At 38.5% G+C, this 20888-nt stretch overlaps 1 protein-coding gene and 2 long non-coding RNA genes across 4 annotated transcripts in view; 1 reads left to right on the forward strand and 2 right to left on the reverse strand.

Annotated features, from left to right (window-relative positions):
• LOC130079975 (uncharacterized) overlaps positions 1–3740 on the reverse strand; it is an 18544-nt gene extending 14804 nt beyond the window's left edge. The window contains exon 1 of the long non-coding RNA XR_008806635.1: positions 3624–3740. This is a non-coding gene — a long non-coding RNA (uncharacterized LOC130079975). The remainder of the gene's footprint in view (positions 1–3623) is intronic.
• The window catches only part of snap91b (synaptosome associated protein 91b), a 24641-nt gene extending 5352 nt beyond the window's left edge, over positions 1–19289 (forward strand). Inside the window, exons 4-24 of one of the 2 annotated variants that reach the window (XM_056245231.1) lie at positions 45–147; positions 441–534; positions 667–778; positions 1378–1484; positions 1573–1614; positions 2814–2875; positions 3411–3416; positions 3509–3521; positions 3613–3728; positions 3848–3927; positions 5727–5741; positions 6085–6237; positions 7804–7902; positions 11120–11182; positions 14165–14296; positions 15626–15650; positions 15755–15821; positions 16692–16745; positions 16829–16933; positions 17054–17153; positions 18109–19289. In XM_056245231.1, coding sequence (XP_056101206.1) covers positions 45–147; positions 441–534; positions 667–778; positions 1378–1484; positions 1573–1614; positions 2814–2875; positions 3411–3416; positions 3509–3521; positions 3613–3728; positions 3848–3927; positions 5727–5741; positions 6085–6237; positions 7804–7902; positions 11120–11182; positions 14165–14296; positions 15626–15650; positions 15755–15821; positions 16692–16745; positions 16829–16933; positions 17054–17140 — 1535 coding nt within the window. In that variant the 3' untranslated portion in view covers positions 17141–17153; positions 18109–19289. Of the gene's footprint in view, positions 1–44; positions 148–440; positions 535–666; positions 779–1377; positions 1485–1572; positions 1615–2813; positions 2972–3410; positions 3417–3508; positions 3522–3612; positions 3729–3847; positions 3928–5726; positions 5742–6084; positions 6238–7803; positions 7903–11119; positions 11183–14164; positions 14297–15625; positions 15651–15754; positions 15822–16691; positions 16746–16828; positions 16934–17053; positions 17154–18108 lie in introns of those variants that run through there. The other variant, XM_056245230.1, reaches the window with a different exon arrangement.
• LOC130079974 (uncharacterized) lies at positions 17041–20294 on the reverse strand. The gene is made up of 3 exons (XR_008806634.1): positions 20261–20294; positions 19644–19751; positions 17041–17169 (listed from the first exon to the last, which is right to left on the reverse strand). It is a non-coding gene; the product is annotated as an uncharacterized LOC130079974 (long non-coding RNA).
• Between the last annotated feature and the right edge of the window lie 594 nt (positions 20295–20888).

Below are 20888 nucleotides of genomic sequence, written 5' to 3' on the forward strand. Positions count from 1 at the left end.
AAATTTGATCAACTAAGGCTGTTTATATCTTTTCTGTCTCCAAGGCTATGACATGTCGACATTCATCAGGCGATATGCACGGTACTTGAATGAGAAGGCATATGCTTACCGGGCGATGGCCTTCGACTTCACTCGAGTTAAAAAGGGGTATGTCGATTGATTCTGGGAATAGAAGGCCACATTGGCAACATTTAGACACTAGTCACTCCAAGTTATTCAATATTACATCAGGGTACATTTTAGATAGCATGATGTTGTTAGAAACGCTTCAGACTTTACTCCCAGAGTTGTTACATTTACAGATCACAAAGAGAATGCCATCTCTGAGTTAGAGCGAAAGAAAGGATGCTTTCTCAGGAATCAGCAAATACATGCATTGAACTGTTACTCCTGTATGTGTGTGTGTGTGTGTGTGTGTGTGTGTGTGTGTGTGCACTCAGAGCTGAGGGTGTGATGAGGACTATGGCTCCTGACAAGCTCTTGAAGGCCATGCCTGCCCTGCAGACTCAAGTGGACACACTGCTGGAGTTTGACGTGAGTAACATCTGGGACCTTCTGTGAAGCCGTCCCATTAACTGAGATTGTATTTATTTCAATGATTGTTCTTGTACTTTATCATTATTAGTCCATTCTTCACATGTTTTAAATTTTCTCTCTTCCCCCCAGGTTCATCCTAAAGACTTGAACAACGGCATCATAAACGCAGCCTTCTTGCTTCTCTTTAAGGATCTGATAAAGCTCTTCGCCTCCTACAATGACGGCATCATCAATTTATTAGGCATGTGACAAATAATTGAATATAGATGATCTCAATCTATGAACTATAATACATCTTACTATATTTTAAACAATTCTTAAAGCCTTAAAGTTAAAATGCATTATAATACGTGCAGATTCCTTGTTACGTCTGGTTACATCGACAATTGGTTGTTTGTCGTGTGTTTTAATGCATTCTATTTTCTAAAGGTTTGTTCAATGAATAGATGAGTGTTATAATGCATTATAACTGTATTACAATTATTCATGACAAAACAATGCATTATAAGTTGCATTACAAGTCTTAATTAATGCAGAAATATTAATTTATGCAATTTTATATTATTTATTTGAAAGAATTGAAACTGCTCTTTTAATTCTTTCAAATAAATAATATAAAATTGCATTCCAAGTAATTAATAATAAGTAATACAATTCTTTTTTAAAAGAGTGATTAGTAATTACACTATTGAAGATGTAATTAGAAGCTAGTAATTAATTACTTTTTTAGAGTAACTTACCCAACATTGATTATATATAAACTAAAGCCTTAAGTAAAGTGTTAACCAAATCTTCTATCCTGAAACAATGGGCTGTGATCTGTCTTTTTTGGTTCTACAGAGAAATATTTCAAAATGAAGAAGTCTGAATGCAAGGATTCTCTGGAGATTTATAAGAAATTTCTGACCCGGGTGACCAAAATTGCAGAGTTCATGAAAATTGCTGAGGTAAGGCCAGAAGACGAGATATTTAAAGTCAAATATATTTACAGAATACCAATTCACTTAGAATATGATTATTGCGTTTCTGTTGCAGCAAATAGGAGTGGATAAGAATGACATCCCTGACATCTCTTATGTAAGTTACTATTGTACTCAGTGACTGTCATATTCCCAAACATTCATCCTTTCATGTATGCACATTTATTGGCGTGTCACTACAGTGTAGCTCTTAATTTATATTAGAATCGGGTCAAGAATTGATTCCTTGATGTCAATGGATTGTGAAAACTTTAGAGCACTGGTTGTCTTCCTTTTAAAATAATGAAGTAAAGCTGGTGAGTGTGAAAGAGCTTTTCATCTATCCTAACCAAGCATCATAATTAAATCGCTCTCCCATGGGAATTCTCAGTGTCTGCATCCAGGCGTAGTTGCCGACATGGCAGATTCAGACAATGAAGACTGTCCCTTTAAAGACGGCTTCAACGAAGAGCCGGTAACCATGTTGACTCATATGGGACGCATTATGCATCTCAGTGCATTGCTTTTACCATGCCCACGTGGGATAGTAAAGTGTCCATCGAATGAGGTCTTCAGAAGTAGTAGGTCTACCTTTCGCCTGCTTTTTTATGAATACTATGTATTCGGACTCGGCTCACATACTGTTTTTTGCCTAATATATATAGTACAGAAGTAGGCATATTTGTACGCAGTGCATTTCTTTGTATGGGCTTGTGGTTTAAAAACAATTAAGAACTCATATAAGATGCGTTTCTGCCTTTCCTCTCCAAAAAGGTGTCCTTAAAAGGCAAATAATATCTATAAAATAGGCTACTATTGATCTGACCATACTGAAACTAGCAGAAAAGAGCTGGATAATGACACTATTGCCTTCCGTAGAGCTTCTTTTTAGCTGTAATTAAAGTTTTCAAAACTGATGAATTTTGCTAAATTAACACTGTTATTTTTCTGTTTATTTATGTGAAACTGCTTTCTGGTATTGTATAAAGTGCTGCTACATAAATAAACCTGGCTTGACTTTCTCTCAAAAATGAAAAGGTCACATTGCGATTAGCCTTTTTGTTCAGAAGCTGGGTAAAGCAATGCACTGAAGTCCAGTTGCGTCCCACAGTTTGTGCAGTGAGCTGATTTTGCAGTGCTGTGAGGAGTGGTTTGAGTAAAGGTTTTCAGCTGGTTTTGATGTGGTGTTTTATTGTTTGAATTTGCTGTGAAACCTTGAGAATTATTGACATCAAATGTGCTCTGATGGTTTTTGTACTGCTCATCATGTGTGTGTGTGTGTGTGTGTGTGTGTGTGTTTTATTTTGCTGTTCTCAGGCTCCCACCAGTATTCTGGAATCTCTGGAGACACATATGAACAGTCTAGAAGGGAAGAAAGGGTACGGGACCCCTGAACTCATTTCTAAATCACTTTAAATGTCAGATAGGAAGTAACTCTGAACTTGTAAATCAAATGCTGCATGCTAGATTTGATAGAGAAGCCTGAGCAGGGCACATAACCATGGCTGGTCACCGTGATTTTGCCAAGTAAAACATGTTAAGTTGATCCTGAAACAACATTCCTGTCTGAAAACATAGTCCTAAAACTCCTAAACCTAACCCTATCCATAACTTATACCTAAAATCATAGGTGAAATGATAGGTGAACAACACTGATGTAGATGCATGCTACTAATGTAGAAAATGTCTAAATTTGACATAAACTGTAAAAATGTCCCTCATATCTGATTGGTTGATTGGAATGTTGATCTATGGGAAAATATTTTACTTGGTGAAATCACTTTCACCAACCGTGGCTTGTCTCTGCAGTTATTGTACTGTACGTCTCCTTGGATAAGAAATAGAAGGTCTCTAACTAAGTAAATATGAATAATAATTGATGTTCTTTTCCTCCTCCTGCAATGGTTTGTTCAGGGAAGGGTGAGTATGTTTTAAATAATCTCATCAACATTTTTATCAGTTTTGTTCTTTTTATATAAAATCATCTCAATGTCTCTGTTTGTGTCCTTCAGGTCACCCACAAAGGTAAGTGGGCAATTCATTTGATTATCGTTTTGATTTTGTTCATGGATCTCACACACATATGCTTAACCCCTAGCTCTGTGTTATGTTTTAGGGATCACCCACCAATAATGTGTCTCCAACCTCCACTCCCGCCAAATCTGCCGCTGCCGTCCCAACTTTGGAGCCGCCACGCTCCGAGGCCACGCCAGCTGCCGAAACTGCCACTGAGTGAGTGACCCATGTAACCTCACTTCCTGTCGGATAAAATGTTAATCAGAACATAAGATAATATCTGACCGTACAGTTTTCATATGTTTATTAAAGTGTGTGTCTCTATCTTACCATAGTTCTCTTCTGGATCTGGACCCGTTGTCTTCCTCTGGACCTTCTGCAGGAGGAGCATCAGCTGCTCCCACATCTTGGGGAGGTACAGTTCAAACACATACACACACACACATACTCAGCATGTGAACATGTCAATTTCCAGACCAAACCAAAAAAATGTAAACAGACCTTTCCAAAGGAGTTAGCTCAGATGCATGGCTATGCTGAGGTCTGACTCAAAGATGTTGGAGTATATGTGCCAGCGTGCTCAAATTGGGTTACTTTAATATGAAACCATAAAATATTTATGATCATAATTGATCTTATCAACATGAAAAAGCATTCACAACCCATTTATACGGTGGCCGAGACAGCTCAACGCGCTGCAACTGAAGCAAACACATGCAAATAGAAAAAAACGCGTGCAAATAGAAAAAAACACCTGCAAATTAAAAAAACCCATCTTGCATCAGTTTCACAACACATGTGTGCTCCAAATCCAGAAACGCGCTGCAAAAGTTCACAACACAACCAAATACATAAACGCGCTGCAAATAACACAGACCACAACGGAAATGTTTCCAGGGGAACCAAATAAGTGACGAACCCGGCTGGGACGTGCTTACTGCTCGTGAACGTCTCTGTGCCCTACTCCCTTCGAAGGGCAGACGGCAGAGCCCTTAAAGTGGGACTTTGGAGTGAGCAGGGCTCTAGTGTGCCATTATAGCCGTGTGGAACGCACTTGATGAAGGAGCAACTAAAGACAACGTAATTCCTCATTATTTTCACCTGGGATGTTCCCATGACAACGCAGCACGGCGTCCATCAGCTGAAGAGCTGGTCTTACGACAGAAATATAATGCTGTTAACATAACGGTTGCAAATACATTTGTATTTTTACTTTTTTTTTAAATATGCGTTATATATCTGTGTGTCTCAACTTTAAAATTTTGGACCCTACATTACCTAACATTTCTTACGAAACTTTTCTTTATGAAAATGTAAACATAACATGAAACAATTTGTACAGTGTAACTGATGTATAGATAAATATCTTTCCTTCATGTTTTTCTTCTTTATCTTTTTTTTTTATTTATTTTAGTTTCCAATTCATTGTTCTTTTCTCATTTGTATTCTGATGACATTGAACATATTGTTAATACATTTTGTACATTGTATACAAGTTGTATGTCATAAAAAAATTAATCTCTGTATGTTTTGCACAAATAAATAAATAAAGTAGAATTTTAAGCTGTAAGCACCAGCACGCATAGATTTATGGATATCTATCTATGCCAGCCAGCACGTCCCAGCCGGGTTCGTCACTTATTTGGTTCCCCTGGAAACATTTCCGTTGTGGTCCGTGTTATTTGCAGCGCGTTTATGTATTTGTGTTGTGAGCTTTTGCAGTGCGTTTCTGTATTTGGTGGTGTTGTGAGTATTTGGAGCACACGTGTGTTGTGAAACTGATGAAGATGTTTTCTTAGTTTGCGGGTGTTTTTTCTATTTGCATGCGTTTTTTTCTATTTGTATGTGTTTTCTTCTGTTGCAGCGTGTTGAGCTCTCTCGGCCACCGTACATTTCACTTCCGTAATGTGACATATTTTAGAGTGAAACAGGTCATCCAGCAAGAAAACCATCAGGCTGACTGATTAAACAATGAATGTGGTCTCAATGACATCAGCTATTTTAACTTCATATTGCTCCATGACAAAACCAAAATTGCCGCAAACCCAAAATAATATGACAGACTGCCAAGAACCAAAACCAGACCTTTAACACACAAACGTCCTACCTTAAAGCGCCCGTTTTACATTTCTCATTATAAACTCTTAATGAATGCATGACTTAATTTGAAAATCTCTTTTTCTATCTGTCTCTGATGGGCCGCTGTCACATCAGATCTGCTGGGGTCAGGTAAGCGTTGTTGGCTTTTCATTTTATGTTAGATGTGTTTTCATGTGATTTGATGTGTTAAATGTCTCATGCATTTTATTAAACATTTTGTACACTTGTTATAGCTCATCTGGGAAATTTAAAATGACCATATGACAGTCCTATATATGACAAACCTAGTCTCCTGAAGCCCTTTTAGAGGGAGAATCCATTTCACATCTCTGTGTCAATCCCTCAGTCTTTGCTCAGTAGAATCTTTCTCTCTCTCTTTCTTATGCTTTTGCCCTCTTCTTTGGTACCTTTCCTGGTTATCTGTTTATTTACGTTGTGTTTATATTGGTCCGCTGGGGGCGTGGCTATGCAGAAATGGGTTCCCTTACTTCAGAGACTCTCCTTCCTGACCCAACCCTTGCCGTAGACTCCAACTCCTCAGCCACGCCCACAGCCGCTGAGGCAGCCGTTTCATTGGCTCCTCCTCCTTCCGCTGCTTCCTCCGGCTCAGCCGATCTCCTCGGAGGTCAGTAGTGAGGTTTCTTCCTTAAGAAGATGTAAAGGCTGTGCCACATTCTGAAACAGAGGAACATCCCAGCACAGAGATTGAAGATCAGATCAAAATCACAGTTTGCGGTGTTTCATTTGTGATTTGTGAAGTCTGTAGTCATCAATTCTCCATTTCTGTCTGCAGTAGAAATCTAGAGCTTCTCATTTCCTTTTCTGCTTTATATCTTCCATGCTGCAGTTTTTATTTGACATTCATTTGCCATCAATGCTCCACAGGATCTTGTGTATTAAAATTACACATATGAATTATAATCATTTGATTATTCTTATGTGTAGCTGTTGCAGACTGCACAGTAAGTTTAATCCGGTTTTCAGTTGCAGTTTTACATTCAGAGAATGCAAAACGTTTTAAAGTGAGAATGAAGTCAAAACTGATACATTTTGCTTTCTAATACATGCTCATAGAAAAAGTTATGTAAACTCTTTCCACGCCAGCGTTTTCTAAAAAAGTTGCCATCCACGGCCTGCATTTTTGATAATTATCCCCAGAATATTTTGTTGTAAGAATACCTGAATAAGAAGAAAGAAATAACAGAGCCTCTGCTTTTAAATAAAAATCCCATTTTATTTAAAAGCTGTTTTAGCTTCATGTGTTCTTTTTTTAACAACACTTGAATGTGGGTAGCAACATTTTGAACAAAAAGCTTAGAAAATCACGTTTTTTCAAAGACTACAGCGTGCATAAGCAATGCTTTTATCGCTTGTTTCTGCTCCTTTTTTGCCTGTGTTTTGATCTGGAGATTCAGTACTCTTTCAGAAGATGCGTAATAGCGCCCCCTACCTTATAACAGTGAAAAAAACGGAAAGCCGTGAAATTCCGCCAATGGCGGGGAAAGAGTTAAAAAGAAAACAACCTGTGAAATAACTCTAATTTATGGTTGCATGGCTGAATGGGCTATTAGTTAATGTTAATCAACAGATATTTAGTAAATATTTTGTGAGTAATGCAGCCATTCTAAAATCTTACCAATTTAATAATGATTTAATGATATGATCAAGTTCAATCCTACTTTCGTATGGTTGAATATTCTGGAAATCATGTCATGTTACTAAAGTAAAATGAGTTACGAATATTTAATATTAACAAAATTGGTCAGAATTATTATATAGTGCACTCTTGAAAATAAAGGTTCCAAAAGGGTGTTTACAGAGCGATGGCATAGAAGAACCATTTTTGGTTTCTCAAAGAAACTTAAAAAAAAACATCATTTTCTTAGTGTGAAGAACATTTTAATAATCTAAATAACCTTTTTCCACTATAAAGAACATTTTGTGCAATGGAAATGTTCCATGGATGTTAATTTAGATGTTATTTTTAAGAGTGCATGTTATTTTAAGTATTCAGGACATCATTTAAAATATTTCAAATGCAAACGTCTTTTTTCCGAACTTTGCATGACACTGAAGTCTTGTCGTTTCTTTCTCTTTATGCTATCTACTCTCTCTATTTCCTCTTCCTCCTCTCATCCTTTTCTTTGGCTATTATACGTCAACCCTTTGGCCCTTGTGTGCGGTACTCCAGATGTGTTTGCGGCCCCTGCGGCTGAAACAGCTGCTGCTGCAGAGGGCGGGGCCACAGCAGCCACGCCCACTTCTGCTGCCGATGGCACCACGGCAACTGGTGGGTGGCAACAGTTCAAGCGCATATGTGTATGTGAGAATGTCGGTATAGAATGGGTGAGAGAGAGAGAGTGTGTTTTCTTGTGATTTACCGCTTTTTCATTTACCGCTTTTATAAGAACCACATAGAGCCTCTTCTGCTGGCTCTTCCCTAATGAAGCCTCCTCTGGTCAATGTTGAGTTTTCTGAACTGGCATCGGTGTTGCCGTGGAGATTGCTATCTGTGTTGCTAGGGCAATAGTCTTTGAACATTGAAGTTCGGTTCTCTGGGGGGCAGAAGCAGATGTCGACTTGTTAGGCGCGCAACACTCAGCGTGTCTGACAGAATAATCAGCTCTAACTTCCACAGAGAGAGGAGAGTTCTTCTATTTTTCTTTCTCATTCTTCTTTCTCTGAAGATTCATCCTCAGGTTGACTTTATCTATCTTATTTTAATGTAAGAGCAGGTGCGGCTATTTGTAACTTAAATGTGCGAGGCTTCCAGTGTCATTCGCTTCCAGTTCCACAAAAACAGTCCGCTATGCTGTTTGATATTGCAAACTTAATTATTGTAATCATAAACACATTGGTGCAATATTGCACTTTGTTATTCTTCTATCTAGTTATTAAATGACACCCAATTAACAGGGAACATTCTCAGACCTTTGGCAAACGTGAAAGGTTCTCTCAAAGTTATGAACAAACGTTTTTTTTAGATGCTAAGAATTCATTAGCATCTACACTAATAGAAGCCTCGCACTAGCTTATTCTGCTTTGCAAAATAAGGTGGATATAATAAATAACAACAGTCTCAGAGCCTTGAAGATGTTTTTCGTTCACCCTCTTCTCCCGGTATAGATCCCTTCGCTCCAGCGGCTGGTTCTGCTGATAACTCCCTTCAGTTGGACCTGTTCTCCCTGCAGCCAGTAGATGACAGTAACGCTCTCTTTAGCTCAGTGGCGCCCACTACTGGCCCGGCATCTGTCTCCACCACCACTAGCGATGTAGCCCACACTGCTTCCCCAGCACCTACGATAGACCTATTTGCTGGTAAACCCCTTAGGCCAGAAATTTAGCATGTCCCATGAAAATCTTATCCCCCCCCCATCCCCCCCCCCCCCCCTAGATTTTGATTGATTTGATTTGTGTTGTGTATTATTAATATTATTTATGTTTTGTCTTTATAAATGTCCTCTTGTCTTTAGGTTTTTTTCATCCCATGCCAGATTCATCAGTTCCCAAAACAGACCCTAACCCCAGTCTAGACCTGTTTTCAGCAGGTACACACAGCAGTACATCCATCCACTCATTCCTTGCCTCGCTTGTACATTTTTTTTCTCCATTCTGTCCTTGACTGCTCAAGGTGAGCCAAAAATGCTTCTCTCCAAGGGCAGTCGACACACTCGCTCACCCCCTTAGGCATTCGTTCACTCCTTTTTCTTTCCCAATCTCTCTGTCTGTGTTTTTCTTGAAATGTCTCCAAGACCCACTAGTTACATTATCCCCACAGAGACGTTTTTATTTTCACTTGCACCCTTGGGCTTTATCTCATTCACCTGTCTTTATCGATGAAGTAAACGGGTTCTGACCTAAAACTGATGCACCTTGCGGGTTTAGTTGTGATATTTTAGTGTTCCTTTTACATAGATAGATGCATAAAGTTAATGGATGTTAAACGAGTAAGACTTCAGATGCCAACTAAACTCGTTCCTGTGCTCCAGATGTGTTTCACCCTCCTGCCGCTGCTCTATCTGCCCCCATGAGCTGGCCCGACAGTGGGGCAAATCTGGACCTGTTTGGGGGTTGGTAACAACCCCAGTGTGCATGATTTGCAATGGTTTGATTTGCATGTTTTGCTCAGATGGTTGCTATGGATTCTGTTATTGGGAAATAAAGCTGTTCTGATGGTTGACGCCAGACAGCAGTTGTGAGAGATTCCCTGACCTGACAGGAAGAAGTGAAAAGACTTAAATAAGGTGTATGTGTGTGCTTTTGTGGTTCTTAACACATTTGTGGGTTGTATTTGTGTGCCCAGCTAACACAAATGTTCTAAGAACGTTTTGCTAACAGTGAATGAAAACGTTATTTTTGAATGTTCTCTGGACATTACAGTTTTTTAAAGGGGCTATATGTAAGAATTTTAATGTATTTGATTTTTTATTGCCAATGTGTGAACAGCTTGTTACAAAACTTTAAAAAAAACGAGACTTCCTAGGTTGTCTATGAAAGCCTGTAGACTGATTTTTATGTAAAGGACTCGAGACGTTTTTGCCGGGAAAATCAAAAGGATGTGACATTTACTTGCGCTGCCAAGAGCCTTCTGTTCTATGACACTAAATTAATGCTTATACATTATACTTATGTTCAGGATAATGCAGAAAAAGCTATTATGTACTTAATGTCAATGTGTCATGCAAAGAAAGGGATTAATTCAAACTATAGTCTCACATAGACAGATATATAGTCTCAAATATTCTTTATAATCAAAACTATCATGACAGTGTAATTTTAATTACAATTATCTGTTGACATGATGCTGGTGAATTGCAGAGCTTGTGCAAACATTTCAACATCACTATGATCAGATGCTTTCTTAACTGCTGTTTTCTCACCGATGTCATTTTTGTTGTGACACACGTCGCTCTCAGTAGTGTGGACGGCTGTTCGTTAACAGTAAATCGCTGCAGTAAATCTTTTTAGTTCTAAGCAAAGACAAGTGAGTATGTCGGGCCTTGAATCACTTTCATAAGTTGTGGCTGCAGTTCACTTTATGCCCACCGGTGTCACTATTAACAAGGGTTTCTGAATTCTTTATATAGCCCCTTTAAATGTTTTTACTTTTTCTTGGTTATGTGAACGTTAGAGACAACATTAAGGGAATGTTCCATTTTATAATTCTGCAAACATTATGGAAACGTTACTATTGAATGTTCTCTAAACCATCTGAAACTAATAAGTAGTAACATTTAAAAAACTTTAGATGAATGTCCAACTAAAATGTTAAAAAATGTTCCATAAATGCTGTATAAATAATGTTTTTGGGCTAATGTTTGGAGAATGTTATTAAAGACCAGATAACATTCTATTAACGTTACTAGAAGAATGTTTGTACATAAGTTCTGTTAGCTTGGTGATAACAATCTCTCTCTTTCTCTCTCTTTGGGCTTGACTCTCAGTGTAATGGCTTTGGCTCACTCACCTGCTCACTTTTTTACCCTCATGCTGCGTGGATGGATCAGAATCGGCAGGTGCTGGTGAGGCCAAACCAGCCGCAGCAACCACAGGTGGAGATCTGATGTCGGGTACGTCACCTGCAGACCTCATGACTTCTTTGTTCTTTCTTCATGTCTTTTTCATGGTTTGTCTGGTGTTCAAAACAGTCATGTTTACTATCTTCATAGTCCAAAGCATGGAAACTGCAGCATGTTTTCATACCCTTAGGAAAGACAAATCCCAAATCAGATCTCAGTCGTTTCTCAACGATAGCAATGAGATGGGGAGCAAATCATGCACCTAAAGTCAGCATTAAAATGAAAATCCTATTTTCTAATGTTATAGATATTATTGTGAACAATTTGTCCATGCATACAGGATGTTTAATTTGAATGGTTAATCAAAATGGCATAACTGGTGAAGACTTCTCTCTGGTGTTGTATGCAGGACTTCTCCAATCATTTAGTCCGCTTAAACCCCACTCTTGAAAACTCACATTCGTCCTCTTTTAAGAGTCACGCCCACATCTCAATCATCATCCAATCAACAACTGATGCCTAGAACCAAGACCCTGCCCGACTTTTTTATTATCCTTTTCAATAATCCACTACACTCGGATGTATGTCATGATAGAGAAGAAAAGATCTGCCGCTACTTTTGTTTCATTGTGACTTAAAACCTCCTATCTGATTTTTATTCTGAGAAAAGACCTTTGTAATCTCACGAGTTTCAGAAGTGCTCAGATTTGCCAAAATACCAAAGTCTGACATATATTTATGTAATCCACATTTTTTTCAATGAACCATAACTGAGAACTCAAATTAAGCGATTATTTATTTATTTATTATATCAACATTTTTCTTCTGGGTGTATGCGTCATTTTAACATAGCAGAGGTGTTTTTATGTGTGTTGATGTCAGTTTAGTGATGTGTGTGTGCCTGGTGTATATTGAGTCTAGACACGTTACATCTCAGTTGTGTTGTGGTGATACTGACATGTTGAGATGAGATCCGTGTTTCCATCTGTTTCTCTCATGCGTGGCGTTTATGTTCATCTCAGCTATACGTGGACTGAGAAAGCCTTCTTCCCAATGCCTTGCTGCTTAATTCTGCTCTCTCTTTTCCCTTATTCACTCACTCACTCTCTTTTGTGCTCATCTGATGTGTCTTCTGCTTGACGACACTTTCCTCTCCCTGATCATGTTCTCTTCTTCTTCTATTACTTCTTCCAATGTTTCATATTCCCTCTTTTTATTATTTGTTTCTTCATTTTCCATATCTCTTCCCATCCATCTGGCTCTTGGGTCATTGCTTGCTTCCTCCTGTGCTACTGGTGAGTTCTGATGCTCCTACACCAGCTGCAATCCCACAATGCATTGCTGCATTGCAGAATAGGGCTTCAGTGAAAACTGAAAGACTGCTAATCAAGCTATAGGAAAAGTATAAGATGGATGGATGAATGAATGAATGAATGAATTAAAGTTTGGATGTTTTGCAAAGATCTCCAGTGTTAGATCCTGTGCATTAACATGTGCTATAATAGAAACCAATGGTTGAAAAGTTTATTATTAAAAATCAGTGCTTAGTAAAAGCTTTACAGTAATGTAGGTTATTTTAGGGTTGTTTCACAACACATGCGTAAGCAGTGGCGCATACTGTTACCGGTGCCCATATTAAAAGGTTACGACGCTGAGCCTATTTTTGCTGTGTTTAGTGGGCAGAAAATATGTTGAAAATGCAATATAAACCTATTTATCAACACAATATTTTGCAATATAGCAGCATCAAACAATGGAGGGAATTAATCACCCATTTTTTGAAAAAAGACGAATGTCAGCCTTGATTCCACATGCAGCTACATGCACACAAAAAGCATTTTTTATGATAAAAACCCGTGAGAAGACAATATTATTTTCAGTATTGAGCCGTATTTTGTAGTGTCAATATAAAAGCACAGCAAGCTTTTCGTAGTAGTAAGTGCTGCTTATGCATGCTGTGTGAAACAAGTCTAACACTACAGGTGTTTCAGAGCTGTTAAATGTTATGATTGAATGAATGTTTAATGTGTCAGTGTGTGTGTGTAGTCATGGTGTGTCTTGATAGCGCTCAGCTCTCTTTCTTCCTGCTCTCAGCTCTCTTTCTTCCTGCTCTCATTCTTACACCATAGTTGTGTTCGAAATCACCCCCTGTACCCTCATTCACTATTCCCTGCATTTCTCCACTAATATATACTCCACTTGAAGGAGTGAATGAAATCGACACTGAGTGCGTCGGAAGGCCTGCCGCTTTTGCATAGTTTGCGCTTGCCATTTATTAATCTTTTTGAACTGGCAGTACCAGTAGTAAGATTTATCTTGAACTCTGTCATGGAAACTAGTATGTATAAACCTTAATTCAAAAATATGATAATCAATTAAAAAGTCATTTATATCTGTATGATATTATGTAGCCACATTGGACCAGCGGTTTGGAAAATGGATGCGGGTGCCATCTTCTGGTGAGACGTGGGAATTCATTCGGCCTGACCCTCACAGTGCATTATGGGTATTCTCTAGCCGTTGAGTGTAGACTCGTTATTGCGGTGAATTATGGGATTGCACTCAATAACATCCACTATGGTTTCAGACACCACTACAAATGGCTGTTCCCTCAAATAGTGCCCTATTTAAGGGTATAGGGGGGCGATTTCGGACACAGCCCATGCCTACACCGGACTATACCGTTGTTGTGCCACACTGGATGTGACAAAGCGACCATTGCAAATCCATTTGTTCTTCATATCAGAAGAAGCGAGAGCACTTGAAGTACGTCAGAATAGAATGGGGAATCAGTTTACCGTCAGGAATTTGTCGTGTCGCGCCACATCCAGTGTAGTCAACATCACTGATTATAATGTCGCATTGCGCCGCTCGTGTCTGGTGTAGACACAGGGTTAAGATTTTTCTTGTACTGGTTGCCATAGCGATATACCCTGCATGAGGGTTGTTAGCATTCAGTTTAGCTCCCCTTTTTCTTACTATTACTGAAAAACAAGCTCACTATGTTTGTCTTACTCTTGACTCCCTCTTAAGCTTTTGATGGAATGGGTGATATGCTCATGCCAGCTATGGCTCCCCAGGCATCAGGGGCGTCACCCATGACCAACTCACCGGTCAAACCCATGGGAGGAAACCTGGACTCAGCTATGGCCAACATGGCCAGCAGTACGTTCCCATCCATTTTTTATTTGGTGTACTCCAAAATCATAGCCAATATACAATAAAAAAAATAGTGTATTTAAAAGGATAGTTCACTTTGAAATAATTTTTTTATATGTTTTAGCTTACCTCAAGGGCATCCTGTGTCTTTGTTTCCGCAGTAGTTTCAATTTTGATATTTTTAGGTCAAACCGTTCTTGTCTGTCAGTCATATAATGCAGGTCTATGGTCACTTCCTCAAAGAGCATGCACAGAGAAGTCCAAATTAAATATGATTTAATGACTCGTAAATGTAAGTACACATTGATGGCCTAAGACACGAAACGAGCAGTTTGTGTGAGAAAACGAACAGTATTTATATCGTTTTTACCTCTTGTAACGCACAGACCGAAGCGCCCGTGCCCTCAGATCACTTGGACGTGGCTTTGGTTACAAGAGGTAAAAACTATATAAAACTGTTCGTTTTCTCACACAAACAGCTCGTTTCGTGTCTTAGCCCATCAATGTGTACTTACATTTACGAGTCATTAAATCATGTTTAATTTAGACTTCTCTGTGCATGCTCTTTGAGGTGGTGACCATAGACATGCATTATATGACTGACAAGAACGATTTGACCTAAAAATATCAAAATTGAAACTTCTGCGGAAACAAAGACACCTACATCTTGGATGCCCTTGAGGTAAGCTAAAACATATCAAAAATTTATTTCAAAGTGAACTATCCCTTTAATGGCATCTATGGTCTCACATTCTTAACAATGAAGGTTCTAAAAGGGGGGTTTTGCAGCGATGCCATAGAAGAACCATTTTTGGTTGCCCAAACAACCTTTCAGTAGAACAGTTCTTAAAATACCCTTTTTTTCTCTAAAGAATAATCTAAAGAACGTTTTTCCACTGAAAGAAACTTTTGTGCAATGGAAAGGTTCCATGGCTGTCTTTATGGAACCATTGATGCCAATAAAGAACCTTTGTTTTTAAGACTGAGAACCTTTAGCATCCATAGAACCTTAAAATTCCATAGAACCATAGAAAAAATAAAGGTTACAAAGGGTTTTGTTTCGCAGCAATGTCATAGAAGAACCATTGGGGTAAAGTGGAAAGAGGTTCTTCGTGTTTTTTTTATAGTGGAAAAGGTTCTTTAGAATAATTAAAATGGTTATTTTAAGAACTGTTGATTGAAAGGTTCAAATGAATGGTTCCAATGAAACCTCAATGGTTCTTCTATGACATCACTGTGAAAAAAAACAACCTTTTGTAACCTTTATTTTTAAGAGTGTAAGAGCTAACAATTATAAGAATCTAAAATTGTATATCTCTCTGTCTGTGCTTTCAGATTTGACAATGGGGAACCAGAAACCGTAAGATACAGTAACGTATTCTCGATTTCACCATATTTTCTTGCCCCCTTAAATACATATTTGTGTATCTGTTCCTCTTCTGTTTCTGTCTCTCTCTGTCTCAGGGGTGAAGCAGCTGGAGGGACGAACTGGCAAGCGCAGGTACCCACCCCTAGCTGGGGCGTTGCCATGGTAAATGTTGTGTTGTTCTGTAGATGTGGAGCATGGGGTCGGAGCATGGCTTTGAGCAGCATGGCGTGGAGCCAATCACGAGCTTCCCCTTCTCCCCGCCTCTCTCTTGGCTCCTATCAGCTGAATGAGCAGGACTAAAGAGGCGGAGCTTTCTCATATTTGAAACTTAGGGTTGAAATATGGAAACTCTTGAAATGTCAACTGTACATTTCTTATTTCAACCTCTTTATATAAACTGCACTGGTAACACTTTACAATAAGGTTCCATTTGTTAACGTTTACTGCATTAAATAACACGAACTAACAATGAAAAATACTTCTAAAGCATTTATCAATCTTAGTTCATGTTAAAAATGTACTAATACATTATTAAATCAAAAGTTGTATCTGTTATTATTACATTGTTATTACTAGTTTATTATTAACTAATGTTAAGATGAATAAATACTGTAACATGAGTTGCTCATTGTTACCACTGCATTGGTTATTATAAAATTATATATTTACAAAAGGATGTATCAAACTTTACATTCATAATCTTAATCGTTTGTGTAAAGTGTGAAAAAGCCAAACAGTAGCTTCAGATTCAGTCTCGCTTTAGAGCTTCAGACCTGTTTTGGCTTGACAGCCGCTTCCTTCTCTTCTCTTTGTTTTTGTTTTTATTATTACTATAATACTAAACACATATATGCATGTACATCCCCCCTGAAACATTTAAATTCACACTTAAATCAAATTGTTAACCACCATTCCAGTTTGTGCACTGTGCAGATTCCCTTCTGTGTGTCGTAGAGTCATTTTGTTCAGGTGTTGTCCTGTTCTGTGTTGTTTGGTGTTAACCTTTCCCCCCCATCCCTCCCACTCGCTTAGAATCCCCCTCTTGGGGTCTGTCCTGTCATGGGATCCCCATCACCATTTGGCATGGTAAGAGTGTGTGTTTAAGTGTATGTGTGTGTGTGAAGGCGTTTGTGTTTGTTTCTCTTACTGTGTCTCTCTGCGATTTACAGCCTGGAGCAGGAGCTTCTCCCATGATGCCTGGCTCACCGATGATGGCCTCCCAACAACCAATGATGAGGCCACAGTTTCCGGCAGCAGGAGCCCCTGGACAACCGGTATTTTAGACATGAATGCAGTTGAATTTTTCACTTAGGCATTATAATAGTCATTTAGACAAGAAATGCAGACACACGTACTTAATAATTGCTCCCGTTATGTGTGCGTTTCCCCCACAGATGTCTCCGGGAATGGCCCAGAGTCCCAGAAAGCCTCCACCTTCTAAAGATCCTCTCGCTGACCTCAATATCAAAGACTTCATGTAGATGAGCAGCTGGTGTAAGTTTAACTACAGCTACAGCAGATGTGAAATCTGACGACAGGAAACAGAATGAGACGCAAGCGGAAATTATGTTCTGCATCTGATGCATCTCGTTTTTAATATTATATTAAGAATGTAGTTGTAAAAACGTGAGTTACATGAAAATAGTGTCATCTGGGGCCGTAACCATCAGGGGAACACGGATCAAAATTTAATCAATATATAGTGATCAATCAATATTTATTAATATATACTGTATATTAGGGATGTAAGGAGCGATATTAAAACGTGACGGTATTTCTCGTAGAGGTGAAAAGCTGTCTCGTGACATCAGCATGATCGAGTTGAGTTTGTGGCAAAACCTTTTACAGTGCTTGCATTATATTGACCGCATTATTAGACCATTTTCTAAGGCTGCTGCACGATATATTAAAAAAAAACATTTAAAAATCATAATATAGCATAGTGCAATTGAAGCGAATTGTTGCATCTGGGAACGTAACATCGACTTTTCACCATTTATAAACCTACGCTGACACAGGAAATGCATCAATATGTTAAATATGCAATTTCAAAGAGAAAAGTTAAAACCCTCGATCTGAGTTTGAATGATTTGATGTCCACATGTTCTTGTTCAAGAAATGACGGTGGCTGTAGCATTTCTATCATAAGGAAGTGGCCAAATATTAAAGATTAGGTGGACATTTGAAAGAATTTCAAGGATAACACACAAGGATTTGATCACGTTTAAAGTGTAACACCAACAATCACCAGGTTGTTGGCGCCCTCTGCAGGCATAATGTTGTTCGCATTTTGTATATTGCATCGTTCACGTAGGTCTATTTTTTACTAAAAATATTATCAGACTACTCCAATAATCATATGTATGTAATTATGTATATATATATATATACAAACACAAATACATATGCATATAAAATACTAAAACCTCTTTCTTTTTTTCTGTTGCAGTTGTCACACTTATTGTGCAGCCCCGATGAATCAGACGTGTGTACTCTCTTCCATTCATCACATTCAGGGCCTCCAGACCCTCCTTCTCTCTCTCTCTCTCTCTCTCTCTCTCTCTCTCTTTCCCTCCCTCCCTTTCTGTCTGTTGTTGTAGCACAAACCGTGAACGTGACTAAATACATGTGTGTACGTGTGTTTGTATTTCAATGTTCTCAGTTACTTCAGATCTATATATAAAAAAAAAATAAAAAAAATACTATGAAGAGTAATGGGCGATGCATTCTTGAACGTGCATCTGCGGGTCTCTTAATGATAGATGTGCATTCATTTTTCCTGGCTCGCTTTCCGTGGGAAATCAAATCAAATGTGTGACGTTTTCTGTGGAAAATGTTTTTTTTGCTGTGGAAAATATCACTGGGCCGGTATGTGTCATCATCAGTCGAGTATTAGTCATCTTTTGACCATGGAATAACTTCTGTGGGAACAATATCAACGTATTACGAGTTAAGGTAGTGTCTCGCGCACTGTTTCTTTTTATCAATGCCCTGATTTTATTCTTTTTTTCGTATCTATATTGATTGTGAGTTACATGTGACATGTGACCATTTAATGAAAATAAATATGCATTTTAGAACATTTTCAATTACAGATTGTTTTGAATATCCTTAGTCTTTATTTTGAGATAAAAAGGTTGAATATATTTTAGTTATGTCAGAAGTTTACTTTGCATACTACATGGCTAGTTAGTAAATCCCATTTGTACAAAGGTCTGTGTCCATCAAAAGACACTGTCTGAGCCGATCGAGTCCTGCTTGTACGTACAATATAATATCACAGCATGTAATTCCTTTGTTGTGTAAAGGGGGACGCCATTGAGCCAGAACAGATTCTATCAGCAGCAAGTTCATCAGCCAGTCTCAAAACAGGACTAAATAGAACTGGCTGCCCGGTGTTTTGTTGTATGCAACTTTGCAAGTGAGTGTTTGCTGCAAGTATCAAGGATATCAAAGGGACAAACAGCAGTTTAATGGGACAGTATTGCATTTTATTGATGGCTGTTTTTTATTTCAATTGAACATTTTGTTGATAAATTTTATTTTTGGATGGAATAACACCCTTTGCCCCTCCCACCTTTGTGCATGTTAGTCCTGTTGAAATGCAATAAACAGTGATCTGGAGAGAAACGCCACTGTGTCATTATTGGGTATACGTAAATGTATATGCTTACACTGAAATTGTGATCTGGTAAAGTTCATAAGAGCTCCCAAAAAATATATAAACATACATTTAATCCCCAATCTGTTTCTCTCTCTCTGATGCGCAAGCATCTAATGTAACGCTGTTACACAGCAAACATAAAGCAGTGTTCAGACAATCCAGGATGCCGAAGCCAAGATGGCACAATGTATTCATGGCTAAAGCGACACTGACAGATCCACAACCACTGAACAAACCAATGAGTGGACACTGATGTTATGAATGGATATCAGTCTCCCCATTGCTCTTTCTCAGTCAGTGTTTGACATGGCAGAAAATACCTCTTTAATATATGAATGTGTAGTAGAAAAGAGCACTGATGGCTAACAGAGCGACGGACAGCATCATGTTCTTCCTGTTCTCTCCTCTCAGTACCTGCAGCTCCTTTTCTGAAGATAAAACAAAAATGACATCATCATACAGAACTGCTCTTCCCAAAAATGTATTCAATACCAAATGACGCAATGCATCAATACAGTTTTGTGATTTATTTCCTATTGTGATGTGTATCCATGTGAAACAAGAAAAAAAAGTAGTGACTTGATTTAGTTCATCAGGAATTGTTTGGATGGTTGCCGTTTGCTATTGGTCGAGCTCATTTGAGTGACAGATTGTCCCGCCCTCACGCCAGTAAACACGTTGTCAGAGAAGTTGCAAGAGGTAGGGGAAGTTTAAAAAATAATGAGGCACATGAATAAAATTAAAAAAAAAAGATGTGAATGGATAAATCATGTAAATTAATAATTTCAAATAAATACTGCAATATTCCTATAAAAAAACCCAATAATTATTCATTTTGATTTCACGGCTACTTTAAATTCCATAACCCATGGACTAAATATTCATTGTCAGACTGACGCATTTTTACACCCCTAATCTTTCCATAAAAGTGACTCACCATATTTCTGTATTCTGATATTCATTATGGTCATGTGCCACACCCTGGAAGGGATGTCATAGCCACAGAATCTTTTTTTATTTTTTTATTATCACATACTTGCTAATGATGCCCTCAGTGTTGATTTTTAGTAATAAAAACATATCCATGTAAAGATAGAAATCATTAAGCTTAACTGTCCCACTTTACCCATTGTCCCACTTTACCAGTATTCACCTTCTATATATATGAAATACAAATGTATACTGAAAGCACACTGTCACTCTCCCTCGCTACCATGGATACCACCTCTGCTGATACACAAAGTCCTTTTAGGCAAGTCATGCCACTCGGCCGCCATCTTGGCAACGCCTCCGGGCAGCTATTTCGGACTAACAAGACCAGGCTCCTATCTAAATGAATGGGCAGAGAGTCAGAGCTGCAGTTTCACTGGTCACCGGGACATAAAAACTGCATGTATAGAAACAGCAGTAAAATATGATAAAAATCGCTGAAAAAGTTTGATGGCTTTGCCCCAAAATAAGGTTTAAAACGCCTTTTTCCCCACAGGTTTCCCCACATACTTTTACTACGCATGCGCAAGGGTTCTCTCCCTCGGTCGTGCGCGCTCTACACAGTTTGAAGCACA

The sequence above is a fragment of the Rhinichthys klamathensis genome, unplaced genomic scaffold (genome assembly GCF_029890125.1).
Source record: "Rhinichthys klamathensis goyatoka isolate OS25496 unplaced genomic scaffold, OSU_Roscu_1.1 h1tg000029l_1, whole genome shotgun sequence".
NCBI lineage: Eukaryota > Metazoa > Chordata > Actinopteri > Cypriniformes > Leuciscidae > Rhinichthys > Rhinichthys klamathensis.